Here is a 21,045-nt window from a genome sequence, read left to right on the forward strand (position 1 = left end):
ATCCGGCCCCGCATCCAGCTCTTCGCTCAGCACGGAGTCTGCTTCAGATTCTATCTCCCTCTCCATCTCCCTCCAGCTCTCTCTCTCTCTCACCACGGACACACACACACTCTCTCTCAAATAAATAAGTAAAATCTTTTTTTAAAATGAATAAAATTAAACTCATATACATAGAGAAAAATGCATGGAAGTGTACAATGCAAAGAATGTTCACACAGTGAACACATCTATGTATCTGCCACTAGGTAAAGAATTAGGACATTCCCAGCACCCCAGAAGCCCTATGGTATTCTTCCAATCGTTACCTCCTCCTTCCTTCATAAATCTACCATCATCCTGGCTTCTCATACCATGTATTAGTTTTGCTTGTTTTTTAACTTTGTGTAGATGGAAGCTTACATTATGTGCTCTTTTGTATCTGGGTCTCTGGCTCAACATCACATTTGTGTGATGCAGGCAACGGGGGTTAATTTACGTTTTCACTGCTGTATAGTATTCCATTGTAAGAATGTGCCACAATCCATCCATTTCACTGTTTAGGGACATTTGAGATTATTTCCAGTTTGAGGCTATTTCAAATAGGATTTCCATGAACATTCATGCATGTCTTTTTAGTGTGCATGTGCATGTATTTCTTCATCTGTTTTTAAGGGAAGGAAATAATTTGGTTGGCACCACCGTAAAATAGGTTGGGAAAATTAAGGCACAATAATATTCAACCAACCGGACAAGTTGATCATGAACAACCACTATACTTACACAGAGAAGCATAGGACACCAGGGCAGCCAAGAGAAGACACTTGGGGAAGAGATGTGTCCTTGTGTGTGGGTGTAACACACAGAGAATAGGGAACAGAAACAGACCGTGTAATTAAGTACAAAATTGCATAGGCCCAGAGTACAGACAACTCTTAGAACCTCCTGGCAAAGACTAGACAGTTTAATACCAGGGCTGGATTCTCCACTCCTGCTCACCCACCCTGTCTGTGACACAAGAGCTACCTGGAGGCCATTCATGGGAGAGGGAAAGGAGCTGTAGGTCTGAGGGTCATTTCTATAGATCCCAGACATATTTCTGGCTGTGTCTTCTGCCCTCTGCCTCCCACACTGAAACTGAGGCTAAAACCTCTGTGAATGGAGACACATCGGATGGACTCCGCACACCCTCCACCCTTCCCACCCTACAGATGCAGGTCTGGAAGGGAGAGGGGAGTCCTGCAGATGGCCCAGAAGCAAGTGGGGCTTATCAGATGCAAATTTTCATGTCTGACCACTAAAGCTTGAAGTCTCTGTGTGTTTGGAAGCCAATGAATATAAGAAGGGTGGAGGAGGAGCTGAAAGGTTGTTTGGGGATTTGGGATTAGACCACGAGTGTGGACAGCTACAATTGACATCATCATCATCATCACCACCACCGCCACCACCATCATCATCCCTTACATGTGTATCACATAAGAGTCTACAAAGAGCTTTCTGTTCCTTAGCTTTCACATCTCTGTGGGGAGGCAGGGCAGGAATTACCCCCCCCCCCACTTCGCTGATTTGCCCAAGAACACTCTGGAGGGAAGGCAGGGTCAGAACTCTAAGCGCCTCTCCTGTCCCTCCTTGGGAACCCAAAGGGCAGCCCTTGGCTTGCAGTCGTTCTTAGGGAAGTGAAACAGGGAAAAGAGCGAGGGACACGTGCCCTGCGGGTGCAAGGACACAGAAGGCAAAAGATCTGGAAATGGTCAGAGGCTAAAGCGGTTGCGGGGTGGAGAGAGATGAAAGGTGGGAGGGTGTGCTGACTCTGAGAATTCTGTGCCCTCTGAGGTAAGTCCGGAGCCACCTGGAAGAGGCACCGATACCCAGAGGGCACTCCCAGCCCCCGCCGCGGAGGTAGGGCGTGACCGCGTCGCACCCGCGCGTTTGGGGGCTGCGGGCTTCGGCAAGTCAAACTTCCCGGGGCGCCCCACGGAGGGTGGGAGCGCGGTGGCGCCGCCCCCTCCCGGACGCGCGTCGAGCGCCCTCTGTCACCCCACGCCACCCCGCCGGGGGGCCGAGGGCAGAGCCGGCCCGCCCAGGTGCGCCGGGGGTTGGCCCGCAGTCCGGAAGGTGCGCCGCCTCGTCCCGGGCCTGTGCCCTCGGCCTCCCCCCGCGTGAAAGCGAAAGTGCCGGGCCCGCGAAGGGCGAACTTTGGGGGTGGGGCCGGCGCGGACCCGGGACGGGCGCCGGGCACTCGCCGGGCCATGGACGGGCTCGGCCGCCGCCTCCGAGCCAGCCTGAGACTGAAGCGCGGCCGCGGGGGTCAGTGCGGGGCCGGGGCGCGGGGGCGGCACGGACGCCCGAGGTCGGAGCCACGAGGCTGGCGGGGCGGGGGCCTGGGGAGCGTGGCGCGGGGGGCGGCTCCGGGGGCAGTCCGAGGGCCACTAGGAGCGCAGGCCCAGCGCCAGGTGAGCCGGAGTGGCGGGTGGCGCAGGTGCAGGGGATGGGGCCAGGTGGCGGTGGCGGAGGTCGGAGGTCAGAGGAGCGGCCAGGCCCCTGGGGGCGAGGGGGGAGGCGGCGGGCCAAAGGAAGCAGTTGTGGGGCCCCGGGGCCACGTGTCCTTCTAGCCAGGAAGCTTGTGGTGCAACCGCAGTGTTCTTGAGGCGCCCTCCCGGAGCCCTCGCCTCAGCCCCGCCCCGCCGCTCGGCTCCCCGACGTGACCACCCCCACCTGCGGGCGGCGGGGCCGGGGAGAGCGTGGCCCCCAGCAGACCGGGGACAGAGCCTGCTCGGCTGCTGCCTTAGAGTGTGCGGACCAGACAGGGCACGCCTCCCCTGGCTCCTGACACCCGCCCCCCCCCCCCCCCCCCCGCACCTTCCCCCAGGTGAGGGGAGAATAATTACAGGGTTGTGGGGATTCAGTTAGAAGTCACTGTTCCTTCGTTCCCTTTCTTCTTAGCAGGGGCACTGGGTTTTGCAAGAACGCGATTAGGAGTTCCTTCATGTTTTCTTTCATTCAACAAACATTTATTTCGGCTTGCCAGTAGCCAGTCCTGTGTCTGGGCAGCAGTAACCTTTAGATACTTGGCCCAGAGTTCCCACCTACCGAGGAGAAAGGAGCCGATTGGAAAGTAAATCGGGGCCGTTCCCAGCTTTCTAACATTGGCAGTCAAAAAGTTTAGCGAGACCCCTTCCTACTCCAGGCCGCCGAACTGGGGAGATCTGGGAATGAGATCAGCGCCCCTTCTACCATCACTCCTACCCCCCCACCCCCACCAACTCCCAGTCCTTGCTGTTCTCCCTAAACCCAAGGCTTACAGTATCTGGTTATTTCAAGGCAGAGAGGTCAGAGACCAGAGTGGGGGCAGAGCCTGGAACTGCAATGGCTGGAAAAGAGTTCAGCTACTCTGGCGCGCCTGGTGTCTGTCCTCTTTTCTCCGGAGAGTACTGGCCTGATCTTTCCTGGGCTCCCTTAACCCTCAGAAATCCGTGTGAATGGAAGAGTTCTGCCTTTTGCTGCCCAGAGGAGACATTCCAGTTGTTTCACCCACCCCAGCCCCCGAACTGGGCTGATGATTGTGCCTGGAGCAGCTTCCTGGGCACGGAGTAGCTGTGAGATGAGCAGCCTGGATTACCTGTCCGGAGGTCAGCCACCTGTCAGGCCAGGAGAGTGTGCCCTCTTCATCTTCCATAACACCCTCCACCTTTCTGGGGAGTTCCCCATCTTCTTTTGCCCTTTTGGCCTCAGGGCAATTGTGTGATAAGAGGGTGTGTGTGTGGGTGGGTGTACATGTGTGTGTAAGTCATCCTGGTGGGAAGACGTGGCAGTGGTGGTAGTCCTGAGTTGGGAGCAGCTGAACTAGAAAAGGAAGGGCCAGCTTTCCAAATCAAAGTTCCAGAGAGTCCCCTCACCTATACTCTAGCTGGTTCTGTAACTTTACTCGGGTGCCTGTGGGAGGGGCTTCCTGGTGGAGGAACAAGTGTAACCAGACTCCTGACTTCCCTAGAAAGGGTGACTCCCTCCTCAGCTAAAAAACTCAGGACAGGAATTTCATTCCAGGGCCCTGGGGATTAAATGAGATGACCTACATTAATAGGATGGAGTGTTTTCTCTTCTGCTTTTCTCTTCTGTTGATAAACCTCTTTGAAAGGAAGAAGAAAGCAATCTTTTTCTGGATTTCTTGGGCTTCAGCCCAAAAGTCTAGTAACTTCTTTTGTTTGATTTTATGAGTTTTGCTGTTCTCCTGGCTCTCCTGATAAAGCAGGAGGAAATGGGCTGAAAATGCAACCCAAAGGGTTTAGGGAAAGGAATAATTTCCTGAGGTTCTGGAATGACCAGTGAGAAGATTTGGGTTCTCAAAGACCCTTGCAAACAGGAGGCACCCCACATTGGTGGGATGTTTGGTGTGTACTGCATCCAGAAGGCGGGAGCATAGACATGGAACTGTCATAATTCCTACTCCAAACAGACTCTGTTAATAGTCCCTAAATAGTCCCTGAGTTATTCTGTGCCTCAGTTTCCCCATCTGTATCAGGAAGATACTTGTTCCTCAGACAGGTGGTGAGGATTATGCAACAAGTCTGTGTAGGTTGTGAGTAAGGCGTGGTGACAGTTCTGAGTGTTCTGGGTCATTGTCCTCATCATTACAGCATTTGTGACATCCTTATTTACTGTGATTGGGGTTCTCCCCAGGAGTCATGTCTGGGCCCCTGAGTACTGGCTCTTACTAGTCCCAAAGAAGCCTGGTCTGGAGCTCTTAAGAACAAGGCAGCCGTCTCCCCCTATTCCAGCAACCCACTTTCTGCAGAAGGCTGCAAATTCTTTGCTGGAGTGGCAGACAAGGGACACCAAACGCTTTTGCCTCCTGGCTCTTACCCCATGCATTTACTCACTCAGAAATTGACATGAAAATCCCACGTGACTTATTGCTATTTTTCTCTTTTCCCCAGCCTCCGGACACAGCCTCGAGACACCACTAGAGCCCAGGGGGTCAGCTGCTCTGCTCTTAGCTTGGGCAGAACTATTGACCTGACCCAACAGGGGAAAAAGACTGAGCAGGAGTGGGGGTGGGGCAGGGATCACCCCAGTTGCTTTCCACTGTCACTGAGTGAGCCTCAGGCTGCTGATGCAATTAGTCCCCTACTGGGGGCCAGGGAGAATGTCCTGAGTCAGTGCTTCCTATGTGGGAAGAGGGATTCTTTGCGGGAGCTCTGGAGCCGGTCCCTTGAGAGAAGTCAGTCTTAGGATATATTGCAGGGGGGCGCCTGGGTGGCTCAGTTGATTAAGCGTCTGCCTTCGGCTCAGGTCATGGTCCCAGGGTCCTGGAATTGAGCCCGCGTAGGGCTCCCTGCTCAGCAGGGAGCCTGCTTCTCCTTCTCCCTCTGCTATTCCCCTGCTTGTACTCTCTGTCAAATAAATAAAATCTTAAAAAAAAAAAAAAAAAGGATATATTGCGGCTGGTGAGAGATGCACCACTGTAGATCATCCTGACATATCAGGAACTCTTCAGCTCAGAGATGAGTTTGCTCTTTCTTTTACCTCCAGGAGAGGAGGGTTTTAGGTTCGGATCTATTTCCAGAACTCTCCTGCTAGAGAAAATTTTCCATGTAGAGAATTAATAGGCCGAGTCTATTTATCTTAATCAAGGGAGGCAGTGGTCTGCTGGCTGTGGGGAAGGTTTGGTCCTCTGCGCTTGCTTGCAGTCCTGAAGTTCTGGAAGCTTCAGCGTGCAGCAGGGGGGCCTTGCAGGGCTTTTTGGCCGTAGTGAATCAAGTTGAGATGTGAAAGGTCAGGAGTCAGAGTTACGGGGATATCAGATCCCTGTCCTGGGGCTGGTGAGGTTCCAGTGCCCACAGTCTGCTGCTGCTGGGCATTCTTCACTGTCCCGAGGTTGTAAATAAACCCATTGGGCAGACTGCAGCACAGGATTCACAGCCCTTAGCCCAGAAGCAGCTGGGCCTTAGAGGTGTTTGCTCGTGACCTTTTTTCTTGCCACACCTTGGGGCTCTTGGGAGGAGCTGAGGTCATAGCTGCAGTGCCAGTATGCTGCCTCTGTCAACGCGGGCGTTCGGCCGCCTTCCTGGGTCCCGTCACATCCTTCTTGCTCAATCATTGGGTGCTCAGCATGGAAGCTGCTCTCCCCTATCTGGAAGGCAGCACACGGGGTGGCTGCATGGAGTTGTGTTTGGAGACCGAAGCGGCAGCCTCTCTCCCAGGCTTTCTGTAGCCAGCTTGTGCTGGAGGAAGGGGAAGCGCTCCATGCGCCTGCCCCCCCCCCGCCCAGGCTGGAGAAGATGGAAGGACAAGTGGTAGGCGGGATGCTCAGGCTCTTCCGCAACCGGCTGCCTCGACTCCGAGCAGGTCTGGACTGAATTGCCCACTTCCTGTTTTCTAGGGTGACCCCTCCGATGGGCTGTTTGCTTCTTCCTTCTCTTCCTGTAGAGTCTCTATAGCCTGACCTCCACCTAGTCCCCCATGTGAGGAGGCCGGGATGCTTCCCCTATTAGATTTCAGAGCTGGTCGTGCTGTCCACGGGGTTGGTGTGGCCACAGACACATGGCCCCGGGACCTGTTATGATTCAGGTCCATGTCCGCTCAGGCCTTACTGCTTCAGGTCCTGCGCTGGGCGCCTCTGGGTGGGCACAGTCTCTGCCTCTGGGGCAGAGGGCCTCCCGAGTGGCTCCCCAGTACATGTCCTTGGTTTCCACACCAGCGGTTTCTGTCCTCCTCTTGGCTCCCTGCGCTTTCAGAAATCTCCCAGGGCAGGCACGAAAACTGCCCAGGTGGCTCTCAGCCTGTGCCAGGCCCTGGGTCGCTGGGTAGGCTCCGGGGACCTTGGCATTGGCATGGCAGCCCCGAGGGGAGAGGTTGCCTGGAACCACACAGACCCCTTGGGGCACGGGCCACTGAGATACCAAGTGGGCCTTGGTGTCTTGGTTTCAGGATCTCTCCAGGACAATCTGAGGGACGCTGTAAAGGAGCCAGAAAGGGCCCAGGAGCACTGTCTGCCCCCCTTTGCTGGAGGGCAACACTTCTTTGAATACCTCCTCGTGGTTTCCCTCAAAAAAAAGGGTTCGGGGGCTGACTATGAGCCCACCATCACCTACCAGTTTCCCAAGGTAAGGTTGGAAGGAGGGGGCAGCGGGAGACAGGATTTGGGTGTTTGAGAGGCAGTGGGGGTAGGGAGAGGAGCCTCTCTCCCACTCCACCCTGCCGGGGCTTGAGTCTAGAGCCGCCCTGTGCTCAGTGCTCCTTTCTTCAGGCCCAGCCCGGTTTCCTGTTATCACCCACAGGATCTAGGTCTGGCTTCTTTGTGAGGAACTGACCTGGACTCCCTAGCCGGGAAAGGAGGCGGGTTCTTCTGCCCCTTTTGGGGCCTCCTCATTCTTCCAAATTCTGTCCTCAGTCACCCTTCTCTGTAGAGAGGCTTGCCTTCTGCCAGACCTCCTTGCAGGCCTCCCCTCCCTGGGGTGGGTGGGAAGGAGAGGGTGGGGCCGGCTTACCGCTGGTGGGCAGGCTCAGCCTATGGCCACAGCCCAGACACCAGGCTTCTTCTTGTCTGCGCCTGGGCTAGGGTAAGGGGTGGGGATAGGGCATCCTTCTTGTTAACCCCAACGGTTCGACAGCTGAGCTGGCCACTTCTCTTCTCTGATATGGTAGCTCTCTCACGTGGCCCTCCCAGGAGGCCAGGCAGCCTCTGGGCCTTTTTGTATTCAGTGAGGCCCTGGCCCCCTTCCTGCCTATGTGAGTCCTTAGGATCCTGATGTCTAACTCAGGCTCGTGTAGATTTGGCCTAGGAGGGGCTGTTCCAGCCCCGGGGTGGGTCCAGCCCCAGACTGCAGTCCCTGTGCCGAGTGACTTTGAGGCACACTTGAGCCCCCATGCCAGCAGGAAGGCTTATTCTCACACTGATCTAGAGCCTCAAAAAGAAGCTGCCAATGCTCAGGCCCTCTCCGCCTGCCGCGGCCTCCACAATTCACTGGCTTCTTTTCCCGTTCCTTCTAGCGGGAGAACCTGCTTCGGGGCCAACAGGAGGAGGAGGAGCGGCTGCTTGGAGCCATCCCCTTGTTCTGCTTCCCAGATGGGAATGAGTGGGCACCGCTCACTGAGTATCCCAGGTAATTGCTCGGGCCTGGGACAGAGGAATCTGTGAATAGGGGAGAAGGGACAAGTGTGAGCTCTGTGGGCCCTGTGGCTTGCTGTGCATGCCAGTTTCTCACCAGCTTACCTCCTGACGCAGAGGGACTGGAGTTGACTCACTTATAAGCATCTTGCCTGGAGTCCCCCAAGGCCAATGGTCTTGACTAACCAGGTTGACCAGTCAGTCACCTGTGTCCAGAGAAGGGCAAGAATCTCTCACCTATCCTGGGAATGACGGTCGCCATGTGTTGACTGTTTCTGGCAGAAGCTGGACTTTATGGAAGGCCTTTGGCTTCTAAGAAGGCAAAGTGGCAAAGTCCCTTTCGGCATCACTCCTGGAATTTGGCTGCCTGAGTTCAGATTTTGGCTTTACCACTTTTGAGTCAAATGACTTTGGATAAGAATGACCTCCTCAGTCTTGGTGCCTTTGTCCTTAAAGTGGGGATAGTAACTGAACCCCCCTCAAAGGGTTGTTTTGAGAATTAAATGAGGGGGTATATTTAGAGCTGGGTGCCGATAAGCACATAATAAATTATTGATGTTATTATTACTCTCATGATTAATCAATCAGCAGCTCCCCTCTGCCCTCCTGACCCCCCTCAGCATCTGTCTGAGGCTGACTGCCTTCCTCTTTTAGATCCGGTAAGTAAATGCAAACCATATGTCTGCTCTTCCTCAGGGAGACCTTCTCCTTCGTCCTGACCAACGTGGATGGGAGCAGGAAGATTGGATACTGCAGGCGCCTCTTGGTCTGTGCCACTCAGAACTGCCCCCTCCTCTCTGCGGCCTGCTCCGCTCCACAGCTGGGCTTGCTCAAGCTTCAGCTGCAAAAGCCAAGGCTCCCTGGCAGTGGTGGTTGCCGGGAGAGCCCAGCCCAGCACCTGCTGCCATGTTAGTGCCCTCTGCGCCCCTGCAGGAATGGGGACGCAGGCCCCTCTCTCCCCACCCAGGGGACCTTCGCGGGCCATGCTGCGGTCTCTGCTCTCCCCCAGGCTTTCAACAGCTCGCCCCGTGGGAGGCTCCTACCTAATCCTCCCTCCAGCTTCTGTACCCAGGCCTAGCTGCCTCGGGCCCTGGAGCCTCCCAGAGCGTAGACCGGGATTCAGACAATGATTCTTGGGTCTTGAGAGGATTCTCCAAGTCACTTTCACAGTGTTGTCGTCTCTAGCCGTTCCCTCGTCTCCACAGCGCTCTTGTTCCCTTGCTCTGCAGACCCCAGATGGTGCTGGTGCTGGTGGCGGCAGGGCTTGGCCCCTTCCAGGCCATCTGCTTTTGACTTGGGTGGCCGCTCCGGCCTTCCTGCTGTCCGTGCCACAAACAGAACCTCTGCCCACCTCTGCCCACCCCCTTGCCCCGTGAGCCCCCCAGCCCCAGCCTCGTGCCCCATCAGCCCCAGCTGGGAGAAGCCCTAGGGCGGCTGCAGCACTGAAGGAGCCTCTCTGTCCCTCCCCAGCCTGCCGGTCGTGGCCCTCGCCTTCCCAAGGTGTACTGCATCATCAGCTGCATCGGCTGCTTCGGCCTGTTCTCCAAGGTAGAGGTGGAGCGGGATTCCTCGGGGCCTGTGGGGCCTGTTCAGCTCCCAGGTCTGCCTGGCCGCCTGACCCATCTGTGCTCCCGGGGCCCTGAGTGGAGCTCTTCCCTCACAGCCGGGGGCAAACCAAGGCACATTTGGGCAAACTGAGGCAGAGAGGAGCTTGGGCTCAACTTGATTTTAGAGAAAAGTGGGCGCTGAACCCAGGGGCCTGTCTCCCCTGCAGAGAGCCCAGGCTCCCCTTCTGGTCAGCGAAGAAAGCACCTGGAGCAGGACAGCAGGGAGAGCCCCAGGTTAGGAGGCGGGATTTTCCCGTTCCTCATCTGGCAAAGCCGTGCAATGATCCCTCACCTCCCTGACTCACGGTCTGGCGCGAGGCTCCAATGAAGTGACGTGAGAAACGCGGAACACTGAACAAATAATGAAGATAGTTACTATACAGGGTCATAGTATACTATTCCGAGACTCCCTCCGACTCCTCGGAGGGTGGAGTTCTCTAGGGCTTCTCCTGCTGGAGTAACTGGAGCGTCAGTACACCTGAGTTGGTCCTCAGAGTGAATGCGGTGTGTCTTGGTGGCCACGCAAGAGCTTCAGTGTGCTCTGGCCCTAGCAGGCCTTTGGGAGGATGAGGAGGGGACACTGTCACCTTTGCTTGGCGGAGTGTTCTGAGGGATGGAGTCTGGCCCTGGCTCTGGGGAGTCTCCAGTGGAAGTAGGAGGGCCGAGTGTCACCCAAGAGGCCCAGGCTTCGAGCTCCCACTGCATCCAGCATGACTGGACATGGTACCATCGTGGATGATGATTTACTCTGGGAGGACTCCTGGGGGGAAGGCAGCTAGGAGGAATGGGGCCTGGTAAAGAAGGTAAGAGGAAGAAGGCAGCAGGTCTCCTCTTGCGCAGGAGATAAACAGCAGACTGGGCTCTGCCAGAGAGGAGAGGGAAGCAGTTGGTGGAGGGGCCTGGAAGGTCCTCAAGGATTGGCTGGACCAGAGCAGGGGTGGGGTTGGTGGGGTAGTGGAGCAGGGCAGGGATGGGATTGGTGGGGTAGTGGAGGGGGGAGGCTCACACGTGGGGCCTCTGCCGCCTCCCAGTGGCTCCCTTTGAGCCTTGCCTCCCACAATCCATACCTTGCCTTGCAGATCCTGGATGAGGTGGAGAAGAGGCACCAGATCTCCATGGCGGTAATTTACCCGTTCATGCAGGGCCTCCGAGAGGCAGCCTTCCCTGCTCCCGGGAAGACCGTCACCCTCAAGAGCTTCATCCCCGACTCAGGCACGGAGGTGGGTTACTGCGTACATGAGCCCCTCCCTGGCTGGAGAGGGCAGGCTTGGTGGGGGGCGGGCACCGCTCTCTCAGTCCTGCCATCCACCGGGTTAGCACAGACAGACTGAGCCAGGCAGGGATGGGGGCCCGACTGGAATTACCGACAGAGCTGAGAATCAAACCCACGGTTTCTGATCCTCCCAACCTGAAGCTCACAAGTACCTCATTACTGTTCAAGCCACCAAGACTTGTATTTATAATAAAACATGTAAGCTGAGGTTCCTGGTGCTAGAATGGATGATGCCCACAGCCCCCAAACTACCACTTGTCTCCATTCCCCCCCATCTTCCCGTGTGTGTCCAGGATCTCTACCTGATGGCCTCCGTCAGTCTACTTATCATCCATCCCCACCCGTGCATCCCCACCCATGCCTCACGGGGATGCTACAGTTGCAGGCACTAAGCAGACCGAGGCACCAAGTAGGACATTGTTTTAAGAATCCCAGTCCTGACCCTGGGGACTGCGGAGGATCCGTGTGTCTCTCTGAACCTTGGCTTCCCCACCTAAAGACAAGGGGGGGGGGGCTAGGCTTTTCCCCTTTCTCCCAAAATAAGCACGGAACGCTTGCCATGCGCCAAGCTGTACTATTTTCTGGATATGAAGTGGTGAATACAATGAATGCGATTCCTGACCTCCTGGAGCTTAAAGTCTAGCGGAGGAGACAGATGTTCAATAAGTAAACGCACGAGGAAAGTATTTTATTTAAAATGGCGTGACAGTGATGAATGGGAAGGCACGGGATGCTTCCTGAGAACATGATGGGAAACACACATCGAATTGGAGGGGGCCTCTGAGACGGAGGGAGGCGGAGACCAGGGGGCCTGAGCCGCGAAGGCCCTTGGGCAGGAAGAGTGCATGGAGGGGCGGGCGCAGGCCGGCCTGTGGACCAGGCTCCGGACCCGTCCGCAGGGCCCTGAGCGCGAGGGAAAGGAGGGGAGGAGCGGGGTCCGATGTACGTCGGTGGGACGAATGGAGCGGAGGCCGGTGGAGGCCCAGCATTCGCGGCCCTGTGATTTTTCAGTGTGGCGATCCCTCCTCTCTCTGATTCCCCTGCAGTTCATCTCCCTGACGCGGCCCCTGGACTCCCACCTCGAACACGTGGATTTCAGTTCTCTGCTGCGCTGTCTCCGTTTTGAGCAGATCCTTCAGATCTTTGCCTCTGCGGTGCTCGAGAGAAGAATCATCTTTCTGGCAGAAGGTCTCAGGTGGGTCCAGCCGCTGAGCAGCTCTCCTGGGCTGACTGGCACCCCCGGGTTCAGAGGACAGGCTGGAGGGCTCTCTGAGGGAATCCGGCTGTAGGACCTGCGAGCCTCCAGGTCTGATTTTGTACTAAGCCTCGTAGAGAAACAGCTGTTGCAATTCCCCTGCTTCTGCCTCCAAACTTGATTGCTTCCTAAGCCTAAAGAAATTTCCAGATTTAGCTCTGAGCAGGGCTTGAAGTGTTCCTGGGACAGCTCAGGCGGAGACCAGTCAGGGTGGGTGCAGATGTGATTCTACTCCTGATGGCTTAGGGAGGGAGGCAGGGCACAGGACAGGGTGAGAAGGCGTATGCTGGTATGGAGGCCAAGCCCGTCATCCTTAAGGGCAAACACATCTCATCTATCCATTTATTCACTCATCCAACAAACATTTATTGTGTGTCAACATCAGGAAGATAGGGACAAACTAGACATGGTCATTGACCTTAGGATATGTAGAATTCTCTAGTGGTTGAAAGCAGAGATGTTGAAATCAGCAGAACAAGGTTCAAATCCAATATATTCTTCCACCTTTAGCTGTATGCTTCCCCTTAGGTCAGTTTCTTAACTTCTTGAAGTCATGATCTCCTTATGTGTAAAATCAAGATAGCAATTGTACCTACCTTATAAGGTTGTGTCGAGGGTTAAATGAAACAGTGCACATTAGGTACCTACCACCTTTCCCAAGTGCATACATATTGGTAAGAGCTAGCTGGGATTTTTTTGGGGGGGGGGTCTTTTAATTTTACTTATTTATTTTTATTCTTTTGATTATTACTTTTTATTAAGTATAGTTGACATAGAGTGTTATGTTAGTTTCAGGTGTATAGCATATTGATTCAATAATTCTATACATTATGCAGTGCTTACCCAGATAGGTGTAGTCAATGCCTGTCACCATACAATACTATTACAATATTATTGACTATATTCCCTATGCTGTACTTTTCATCTCCACGACTTATTTATTTTATAACTAGAAGTCTGTACCTCTTAACCCCCTTTGCTTATTTTGCCCATCCTTCCTCACACCTCCTCTCTGGCTACCACCAGTTTGTTCTCTGTATGTATGAGTTGGTTTCTGCTTTTGTTTGTTTTGTTTTGCTTTTAAGATTCCACATAGAAGGGAAATCACATGGTACTTGTCTTTCTCTGTCTGACTTATTTCACTTAGCATAATATCCTCTAGGTCCATCCATGTTGGTATGAATGGCAAGATTTCATTATTTCACATGGCTGAGTAATATTCCATTGTATATACATCTTCTTTATCCATTCATCAATCGATGGACACTTGGGTTGTTTTCCTATCTTGGCTATTGTGAATAGTGCTGCAGTGAACATAAGGGTGCACGTAGCTTTTCAAATTAGTGTTTTTGTTTTCTTTGGGTAAACACGCAGCAGAATTACTGGGTTGTATGGTATTTCAATTTTTAATTTTTTGTGGAACCTCCACACTGCTTTCCACAGTGGCTGCACCAGCTTGCATACCCACCAACAGCGCACGAGGGTTCCTTTTCTCCACATCCTCTCCAACACTTGTCATCTCTTGTCTTTTTGATACTACCCATTCTGACTGGTGTGAGGTGATATCTCATGGTGGTTTTAATTTGCGTTTCCCTGACGATTGGTGATGTTGAGCATCTTTTCGTGTGTCTGTTAGGCCATCTGTATGTCTTCTTTAGAAAAATGTCTATTCAGGTCCTCTGCCCATTTTTTAGTCACTTGATGATGATAATTTTTGGTGCTGAGTTGTAGGAATTCATATATTGTAGATATGAACCCTTTATCAGATATATCATCTACACATCTTTTCCCATTCTGTAGGTTACCTTTTCATTTTATTGATGGCTTCCTTTGCTGTGCAAAAGCTAGCTGCTATCCTTAATAATAAGTTCACAGTTGAAGATATCTCTGGGCACAGTCAAAGAAGGGTACTGTCATGTCTTGGTCTCTGCCTCTTAGGGGCCTCAAGTCTGAGAAAAACACGGGGAGACATGTGACAGAATGGAGGAGAAAAATATGAAACAGTGGGAGGCTGACCGTCTATTGCTGTCTGGGGAGGGAGAAAGCCAATGAGATTGCGTTGACAACCCTGGTTCTGTCTTTTAGGGAAGAAGAAGAAAAGGACGTTAGGGACTCAAATGTTAGGCCAGAGGGCCAGGTGGATATCATGGGTTTTAGAGGAAAGGAAGTTTGGGCAGGGAGTAAAGGCTGTGGGTTGAACCTTCTACAAAATCAGTGATAACCAAAAAGGCACTAATTGTAAGCCAAATCCTTCATGGAAGTGGTGTAATCTTTTGCTCTGGAAATAGCACTTCCACTTTCAACCCTGTAGAAAAATGAGAAGGTTCTGTTGTGGCTAGGGCTGGGGTTCCTGCCTTTCCCCTGAGATCAGTGTTAAGGAAGTGAGGGTGACTCCAGGTGCCCGCTGACCTGGATACAGGCCCAGGTTGGCAGGATTCGCCGCTCAGGTGCTCACTTTCTCCAGGGGAATCCCACCACTCCCCATTTCCTTCCCACACTGAGTTTGCCAGGCTCCCGAAGCCCAGGCAGGGAGGGGACTTCCAGTCAGCCTCAGCCTTGGCTGGACCCTCAGAGACTCAGTCTTTCTAACTCAGGAATTGCGAGCTCCATACCAAGAACTGGAACAGGGTTCCTGCATGCGTGTTTTTATTGGCCTTGGCAGGAGGGTTGTTTGGAGAAATGGAGAGCCATGAAGAGGCCGTGGGGAGGACAGAGAGCGGGGCTGGGTGTGTGTGTTGGAGGGTGGGTGGGGTGAGGAGTCTGCCTGAGCTGTGACCAAAGCAGTGATCACGCAGGGAATGCTTCACTGGAAGGGTGGAGGAGCCACCTCTCTGGGACTTTCCGGCTAGCAATCGCTGGGCAAAGGTTCCTGGAATCTAGGAATTTCCCAGGCTAACTCAGGCACCAACCTGTTAACTTTAAATAACGTCGAGGGGCCAGAGGGAGCTGTGAGAGGTAAAGACTGGGGGTGAGGGTGGATAGCCACAAGGAGGAAATAGGGCTTGGCCTCTCTGCTGTGTTCCACTGTTTACATGTTTGTCTCCTTAACTACGCTGTAAGTTTGTTAAGCAGGGTCAGTGCCTTGGACTTCCTGGTCTCCACATCCTTAGCACAGTGGCGAGGCTATAGAAGGCTCACCCCGTGATTCGCTGGAGTGAAGGCATTTCCTCTCCCCTCCTCTTTGGGGCCACTAGTGTTTTTGTGCAGAGGTGAGAGAGAAAACTAACTGAGAAAAGAAGGATCAGAGAGAGGCCCTGTCCTTGATGAGAGGAGGCTCAGCCTCTCCTGGTTTCCGTCCCTCCGCTCCCAGCTACCCTTCCTCACAAGCTCTGCGACCAGCACAGCTCCCAGACTTGCTTCTACTGTTGGCGGGGGAGGGGCCATGGGGGCTGCATAGGGGTGGAGGCGCAGGGAGGCCTGTCTGACTCGTGTTCTCTGTGCCCTGTCCCCAGCACCCTGTCTCAGTGCATCCATGCTGCTGCCGCGCTGCTCTACCCCTTCAGCTGGGCACACACCTACATCCCCGTTGTCCCCGAGAGACTTCTGGACACTGTCTGCTGCCCCACTCCCTTCATGGTCGGAGTCCAAATGCGCTTTCAGCAGCAGGTCATGGATAGCCCCATGGAAGAGGTACGGTGCTAGAAGAGGGCATGACTCGGAGCCAGGCACAGCTGGAGTCAGACCTGGGCTCTGCTGCCAACCGCTGTGTGACCTGGAGCAAGTTGCTTCACCTCTTTAAGCCCGAGCTTCTTATCTGTAAAATGGGGATATCGGTGTTCAAGTGCTAGGGATTTGAGGGGAAATAACCTGCAAAAAGCTCATAGCCTGGTGCTTAACATAACTGATGCTCAGTAAGTGGTTGCTTCCTCCTCCTGAACGATTTCCTTTTGGATGTAAGGGCAGCTTATTCAGGGGTCATTCAGCTGTCCTAGGTCAGTTAGTTCCAAAGGGCAGGCTTTGGGCTGTCCTATCTCTCATCTGAATGGACAAGCACAGCTGGTCTATACAACACACAGCCCACTAGAATTCATTCGCATTCCTTGCAAGTGAGCTAACGTAGCCCTCCTACAAACTATGAGTCTTGAAAAATGCAGATTTTTGTAGCAGGAGTTAACTTTTTTATAATTTTAATTAATTTATTTATTTTAGGGGGTGTGTGTGCATGCAAGTGGCGGTGGGGGGGGGTTGGGTGCTCAGAGGGAGAGGGAGAGAATCTTAAGCTGAGTGCGTAGCCCGATGTGGGGCTCAATCTCACACATCTGAGCATGACCTGAGCTGAAATCAAGAGTCAGATATATAACTGAGCCACCCAGGTGCCCCAAGTTATCTTTCTGATTACCTCAGAGCGCACTTGGCTAATAAGGATATAGGTCCAGATCCCCCTTGATTTTGTCATCTTATTTCTTAGCAATGCCCCAGACACACCAGAGGGCTCAGTGGTGAAAATGGGCATTGGTAGCATAAAGCTATCTCCAGTGTTGGAAAAACAACTCAAAACGTGCACTCTGCTTTGAGTTGTCGGTAGCCACTTTCCGAAGATCACCTTACTGTAATCTCGAGCCACCAGAGTTACTTAGTTGCGTCTGCGCTGGCCAACCATGGACTCCCCTGTGCAAAGGGCTGACCAAGGGAAGAGGTGGGTCTTGTAAGCTACTAAAGAGGCAGGAACCAGCCCTGGTGGGAGGACTTCTTCCAATTGCATAAGAAATAACGGAGGTCCAGCGAACTGTTGACTCATTCGAGGCCACACAGGCAATGATGGAACCTAGCACCACAGATGGAACCAAAGCCCTTCTTATACAAAGTGTTGCCGGGAAGTAAAGAAACGGGCTGTTTCCCTTCCTCGCTTCCTTGGCCTTCCCAGACCTCCTCAGAAGTGCTGAGTAGATGGGCCCTTTGAAGCAGCCTTTGCCATGTGACTAACTGGGTCAGAGTAGCAGCCCCATGTTTGGCAATGACTTAAAATGTCCCAACCCTAGGAGTTATGAAACTTGCTGACGCTGCAGTTCCAGCCCCCCCCCCCCCCAACAGCCAGGCAGGAAGATACCCCAAGGCCAGCCAGACTGCAGCTCCTGCTATCCAAGAGCCTTGGCCCATTTTAGTCCTCAGCAGCTGCTCTGTGAAATGGGCAGGGGATGAGGAAGGGGGAGGGCCAGGGGCCAACTGTGGCTGTGGGGGGATTCTCTGCCCACAGAAGCTCTGGAAGGGATTACTCGACGGACAGTAATATAGCAAATACTGGAAAGATTTTGGGGAACTTCACAAAAAAATTCTTCATGCACATTCTTAGCTCCCTGAAATGAACAGCCTTCCCTGAATAAAGAACGGCATCTGAGCCTGTGTATTCAAGAGGCCTCAGGCCTGGGCTAGTTCAGCTTTTCTCCCCTGAGGATGCATGATGACACTGCCTGTTCTGTCTTTTGGCACACTTGCCTGTTCCTCTTTCCCTTTATTTGGAAGAAGGGTGCATAGAAGGATCATTCACCGTACTGACATTACGGAGAGTCAAAACTGAAAAGATGGGCCCAACAGGCATTTAAATGACCAACCCAGACTCTGGGGGATCCTGGTAAACTGCGGAGCACAGGTCCTGCCTAAAGGAGGCAGCTGCACTCCATTCCATCCGAACATGGTCCTTTAGAAACGTGGACCAACCAGTGTTAGAGCTACTGACTTTTCAGAAGCCCCCAAAGCAAATTTGCTGTGAAATTTTCCAATTTAAATATTGGAAACCAACTCAATTGTTTAAAAATACTCTGAGGCTCAAAGAAACAGATCGGCAGGCTGGAATCTAACCAGCAGGATGCCAATTTGTAATGTCAGGTCTAGACGGAGGGCCGCTCCGGCAGTGATGAACTCAAGTGCCAGCCCTGTGCTCGCCTTCCCCACCGCCTGCAGACACATGGTCTCCTCACTGCCTTTCCTTCCCTGTTCCTGTTGCCCTGGGCTCATTTCCTTCTCTTCCTGTTTCCTTCGGGAAGGCCCAACAATCCCAGGGAGTTTTTAAAGTAGGACTCCCGGGCAATCGTACATAAAGTTGTTGCAAGCATTAAAAGATCAAAAGGTGTCCACTGCTGGCCTAAATCTGATCAGAGGGCAGGGAGCTGAAGGCGTGGGGAGGAGAGGGACGCAGTACCTAGGACAGCTCAATCTAGGCTTGGAAACCGGTTCTACTATTTGTAGGACCTCAGGCAACTTCTCTGGTTCCTCATCTGCAAAATGGGGATAGTGCCTCCCTCTACAGGAGCGTGGGGAGGATTGAAGGAGAGAAAATGTGCAAAGCCTGATCGTGTGTGCCGTGTGCTCAATGTTCCATATATAGAAGCCATTCCTACGATCAGTGTTTCATTAGGAGAGTGACCGGCTGTGGCTTCCCCAGTTGTAGTCTCTCCTACCTCAGCGCTCCTCCTCCACCTTCCTACACCCTCCTGCCTTTCCCCAGGAAGGGACCTGGGGTTTCCAAGGGTGGTGAGAAAGGAGGGTGTCAGGCAGAAGGGAGAATTGCCGGTGCTGATCTTGTTGCCCACTTGGGCCGACAGGTGCAGCCACAGGCAGAAATGCAGGTGCAGTGCTCCTGAGGTCTCTGATGGGAAGAGAGAAAGCCATTCCTTCTGTTTATTTCAGGTCCTGTTGGTGAATCTTTGTGAAGGAACCTTCTTAATGTCGGTAAGTGTCTGGGCTCCGGCCCCCTGCAGGCCCACCACCAACTCCATCACTCTAGTGTCTCCCGTGCGCCATCTCCTTGCACAAACTTGAAGTGCTTTTCTTGGGTGAGAACCCATGCTAGTAAGATCTCTCTCCAGGAGCCCGTGGCAAAGACGCAAACGGCTTCACTACCAGGCAATCGGTTTTGGTGCCTCTAGAGCAGGGATGTAAACCCCGTGCCACAGGGATACAGGGGAGAGTTGCTAATGTTTACAGTCAGATGGAAGGCCAAGAAGCGGCTTCTGTTGCTTCTCTCCTACGTGACCAACTTGGGGTGGAGTCGGGGTGTAGAATTCATGCCCTCCTCAGGCTTTGTACCAACACGGCACACCTCCTCCCGGACTGCTTGACTTCCGAGCTCTCCTCTCCTAGGTTGGTGACGAAAAAGATATCCTTCCACCCAAGCTTCAGGATGACATCTTAGACTCCCTTGGTCAGGGGACCAATGAGCCACAGAGTAAGTCCTGGGTCCCCCTTATTTTGGGTTTCTCTACAGAACCTGAGGGCAGGATTCCCAACCATCCCAGCCAGAACTAAAATGCACTCACTCAGCAGTCCTGGGCCAGTCTCAGGGGCCTAGATTCTAGGGCAAGTCTGAGTGTGAGATTTTAGTCTTCCCAAGCAATGGTGAAGAACCTGTACCCAGTCTCCCATTTTAATCAGTAGTCATGAGCCCGACCCTAGCTGCTTCCCCAGGAGCTTTCGGCCTGCCTCAGAAGGCACATGGAGGCAGGAGTGGGTGGTTCTTCTGAGATGGCCTCTGTGTGTCTCCTGCAGCTTCAGAACAGCTCAACGAGCATGTTTCGGGCCCATTTGTGCAGTTCTTTGTCAAGACGGTGGGCCACTATGCTTCCTATATCAAGCGGGAGGCAAATGGGCAAGGCCACTTCCAAGAACGGGCCTTCTATAAGGCTCTGACCTCCAAGGCCAACCGCCGATTTGTGAAGAAGTTTGTGAAGACACAGCTCTTCTCTCTTTTCATCCAGGAAGCGGAGAAGAGCAGGAACCCTCCTGCAGGTATACGGTGACAGGCCCCTATCATTCCAAGGCCAGAGAGGGTCACTGCCTCCAAGTCAGGTGTGGCACTAGGATGAAGAGCATTGGCTCTGGAAGCCCGCAAAATAGACAGGAGTCTTGTCGGTGGGGTTGGACCGAAATAAGCTGAAGCCTCAGAAAATGCCTCTGGGCTGCCATTTTGTCCAAGTTGTTCTTTGTTTTAGTCTGGAGCTAATTTCTATTAATTATTCTATTTGTAGCCCCGGTTTGGGGCCAAACTGAGTACCTGGCTCTCGAGAGGCCCATGAGGACATGGGAATCCTAACAGGAATGTGGGTGTGGCGGGGGAGCACGGGGAGCAGAGAGGTTCCTTTGATCCCCATTCCTAAACTCATCATCGTCCGCCTGGCCAGATGACGTGCCTCTAACACCTGTATAACCCACAGGCTACTTCCAACAGAAGATACTTGAATATGAGGAACAGAAGAAACAGAAGAAATCAAGGGAAAAGACTGTGAAGTAAGAGCTGTGGTCAACAGGAGGGACTGGACTCACAGGCCCGTTTTGGACTTTGGCCCCTGCCAGCATGGTGGGATCGGCAAAGTACGCTGCCGCCTCCAGAATCCACAGCCTTCTTCCAGGTCCTGGTAGCCAGGTCTTGGGTTTGGGACCCCCGGAATCAGCTTTCTCTAGACTCTGGAAGGCTCGGCCTGTGTGCTCAGAGCTGGGCTCCAAGCGGCATGTTCTGCACGGGCAGCGCAGGGCGGCAGGCCGCAGTTAGCACAGGTGCTGAGGAGCTTCAGAAGTCGCCGTGACTGCCCTCTTCCAGGAACCACTATTACAAAATCCTCAACACGGAAAGCACTTGTGGCCCAAAGGCTCCGTCTCTCCACATAAAAAGAAGTCTGTGGACATGTGAAGCTAAGAATAAAGATGAACATCTCCTTGTTGTCTATGTGTTATCTTTGGCTTCCACTCTGGGGGCGGGGGGAGAACCAGGAGCACAAGGCCACAGATGAGAGAGTAAACGGACTGGGAGGGGGGACGTGGGCACAGTGGCCCCGAACTCTGGGGCTGTGTCTGCAGTGGGACAGCTATGCGGTCAGCAGCTCTGCTTCTAACAGAA

General features: G+C 53.5%; 1 protein-coding gene across 6 annotated transcripts; it reads left to right on the plus strand.

The window, feature by feature from the left end:
• The first annotated feature begins 1,947 nt into the window (after positions 1-1,947).
• On the plus strand, positions 1,948-20,869 carry DENND2D (DENN domain containing 2D). 6 transcript variants are annotated; one of them, XM_078072615.1, is made up of 13 exons: positions 1,948-2,283; positions 3,444-3,605; positions 6,904-7,079; positions 7,966-8,078; positions 8,780-8,849; positions 9,554-9,631; positions 10,770-10,910; positions 12,010-12,158; positions 15,671-15,848; positions 18,843-18,884; positions 19,296-19,380; positions 19,910-19,940; positions 20,366-20,869. In XM_078072615.1, exons 1-13 carry the CDS (start codon positions 2,226-2,228, stop codon positions 20,388-20,390), a joined length of 1,308 nt encoding a protein of 435 aa, XP_077928741.1. In that variant the 5' UTR covers positions 1,948-2,225; the 3' UTR covers positions 20,391-20,869. The 6 variants fall into 6 exon arrangements, with proteins under 6 accessions (XP_077928741.1, XP_077928740.1, XP_077928738.1 ...); XM_078072612.1 differs by having other exon boundaries at positions 2,016-2,283; positions 19,701-19,940; XM_078072614.1 differs by lacking the exon at positions 19,910-19,940 and having other exon boundaries at positions 1,982-2,283.
• Positions 20,870-21,045: the final 176 nt, after the last annotated feature.

The sequence above is a fragment of the Halichoerus grypus genome, chromosome 5 (assembly GCF_964656455.1).
Source record: "Halichoerus grypus chromosome 5, mHalGry1.hap1.1, whole genome shotgun sequence".
Taxonomy (NCBI): Eukaryota; Metazoa; Chordata; class Mammalia; order Carnivora; family Phocidae; genus Halichoerus; species Halichoerus grypus.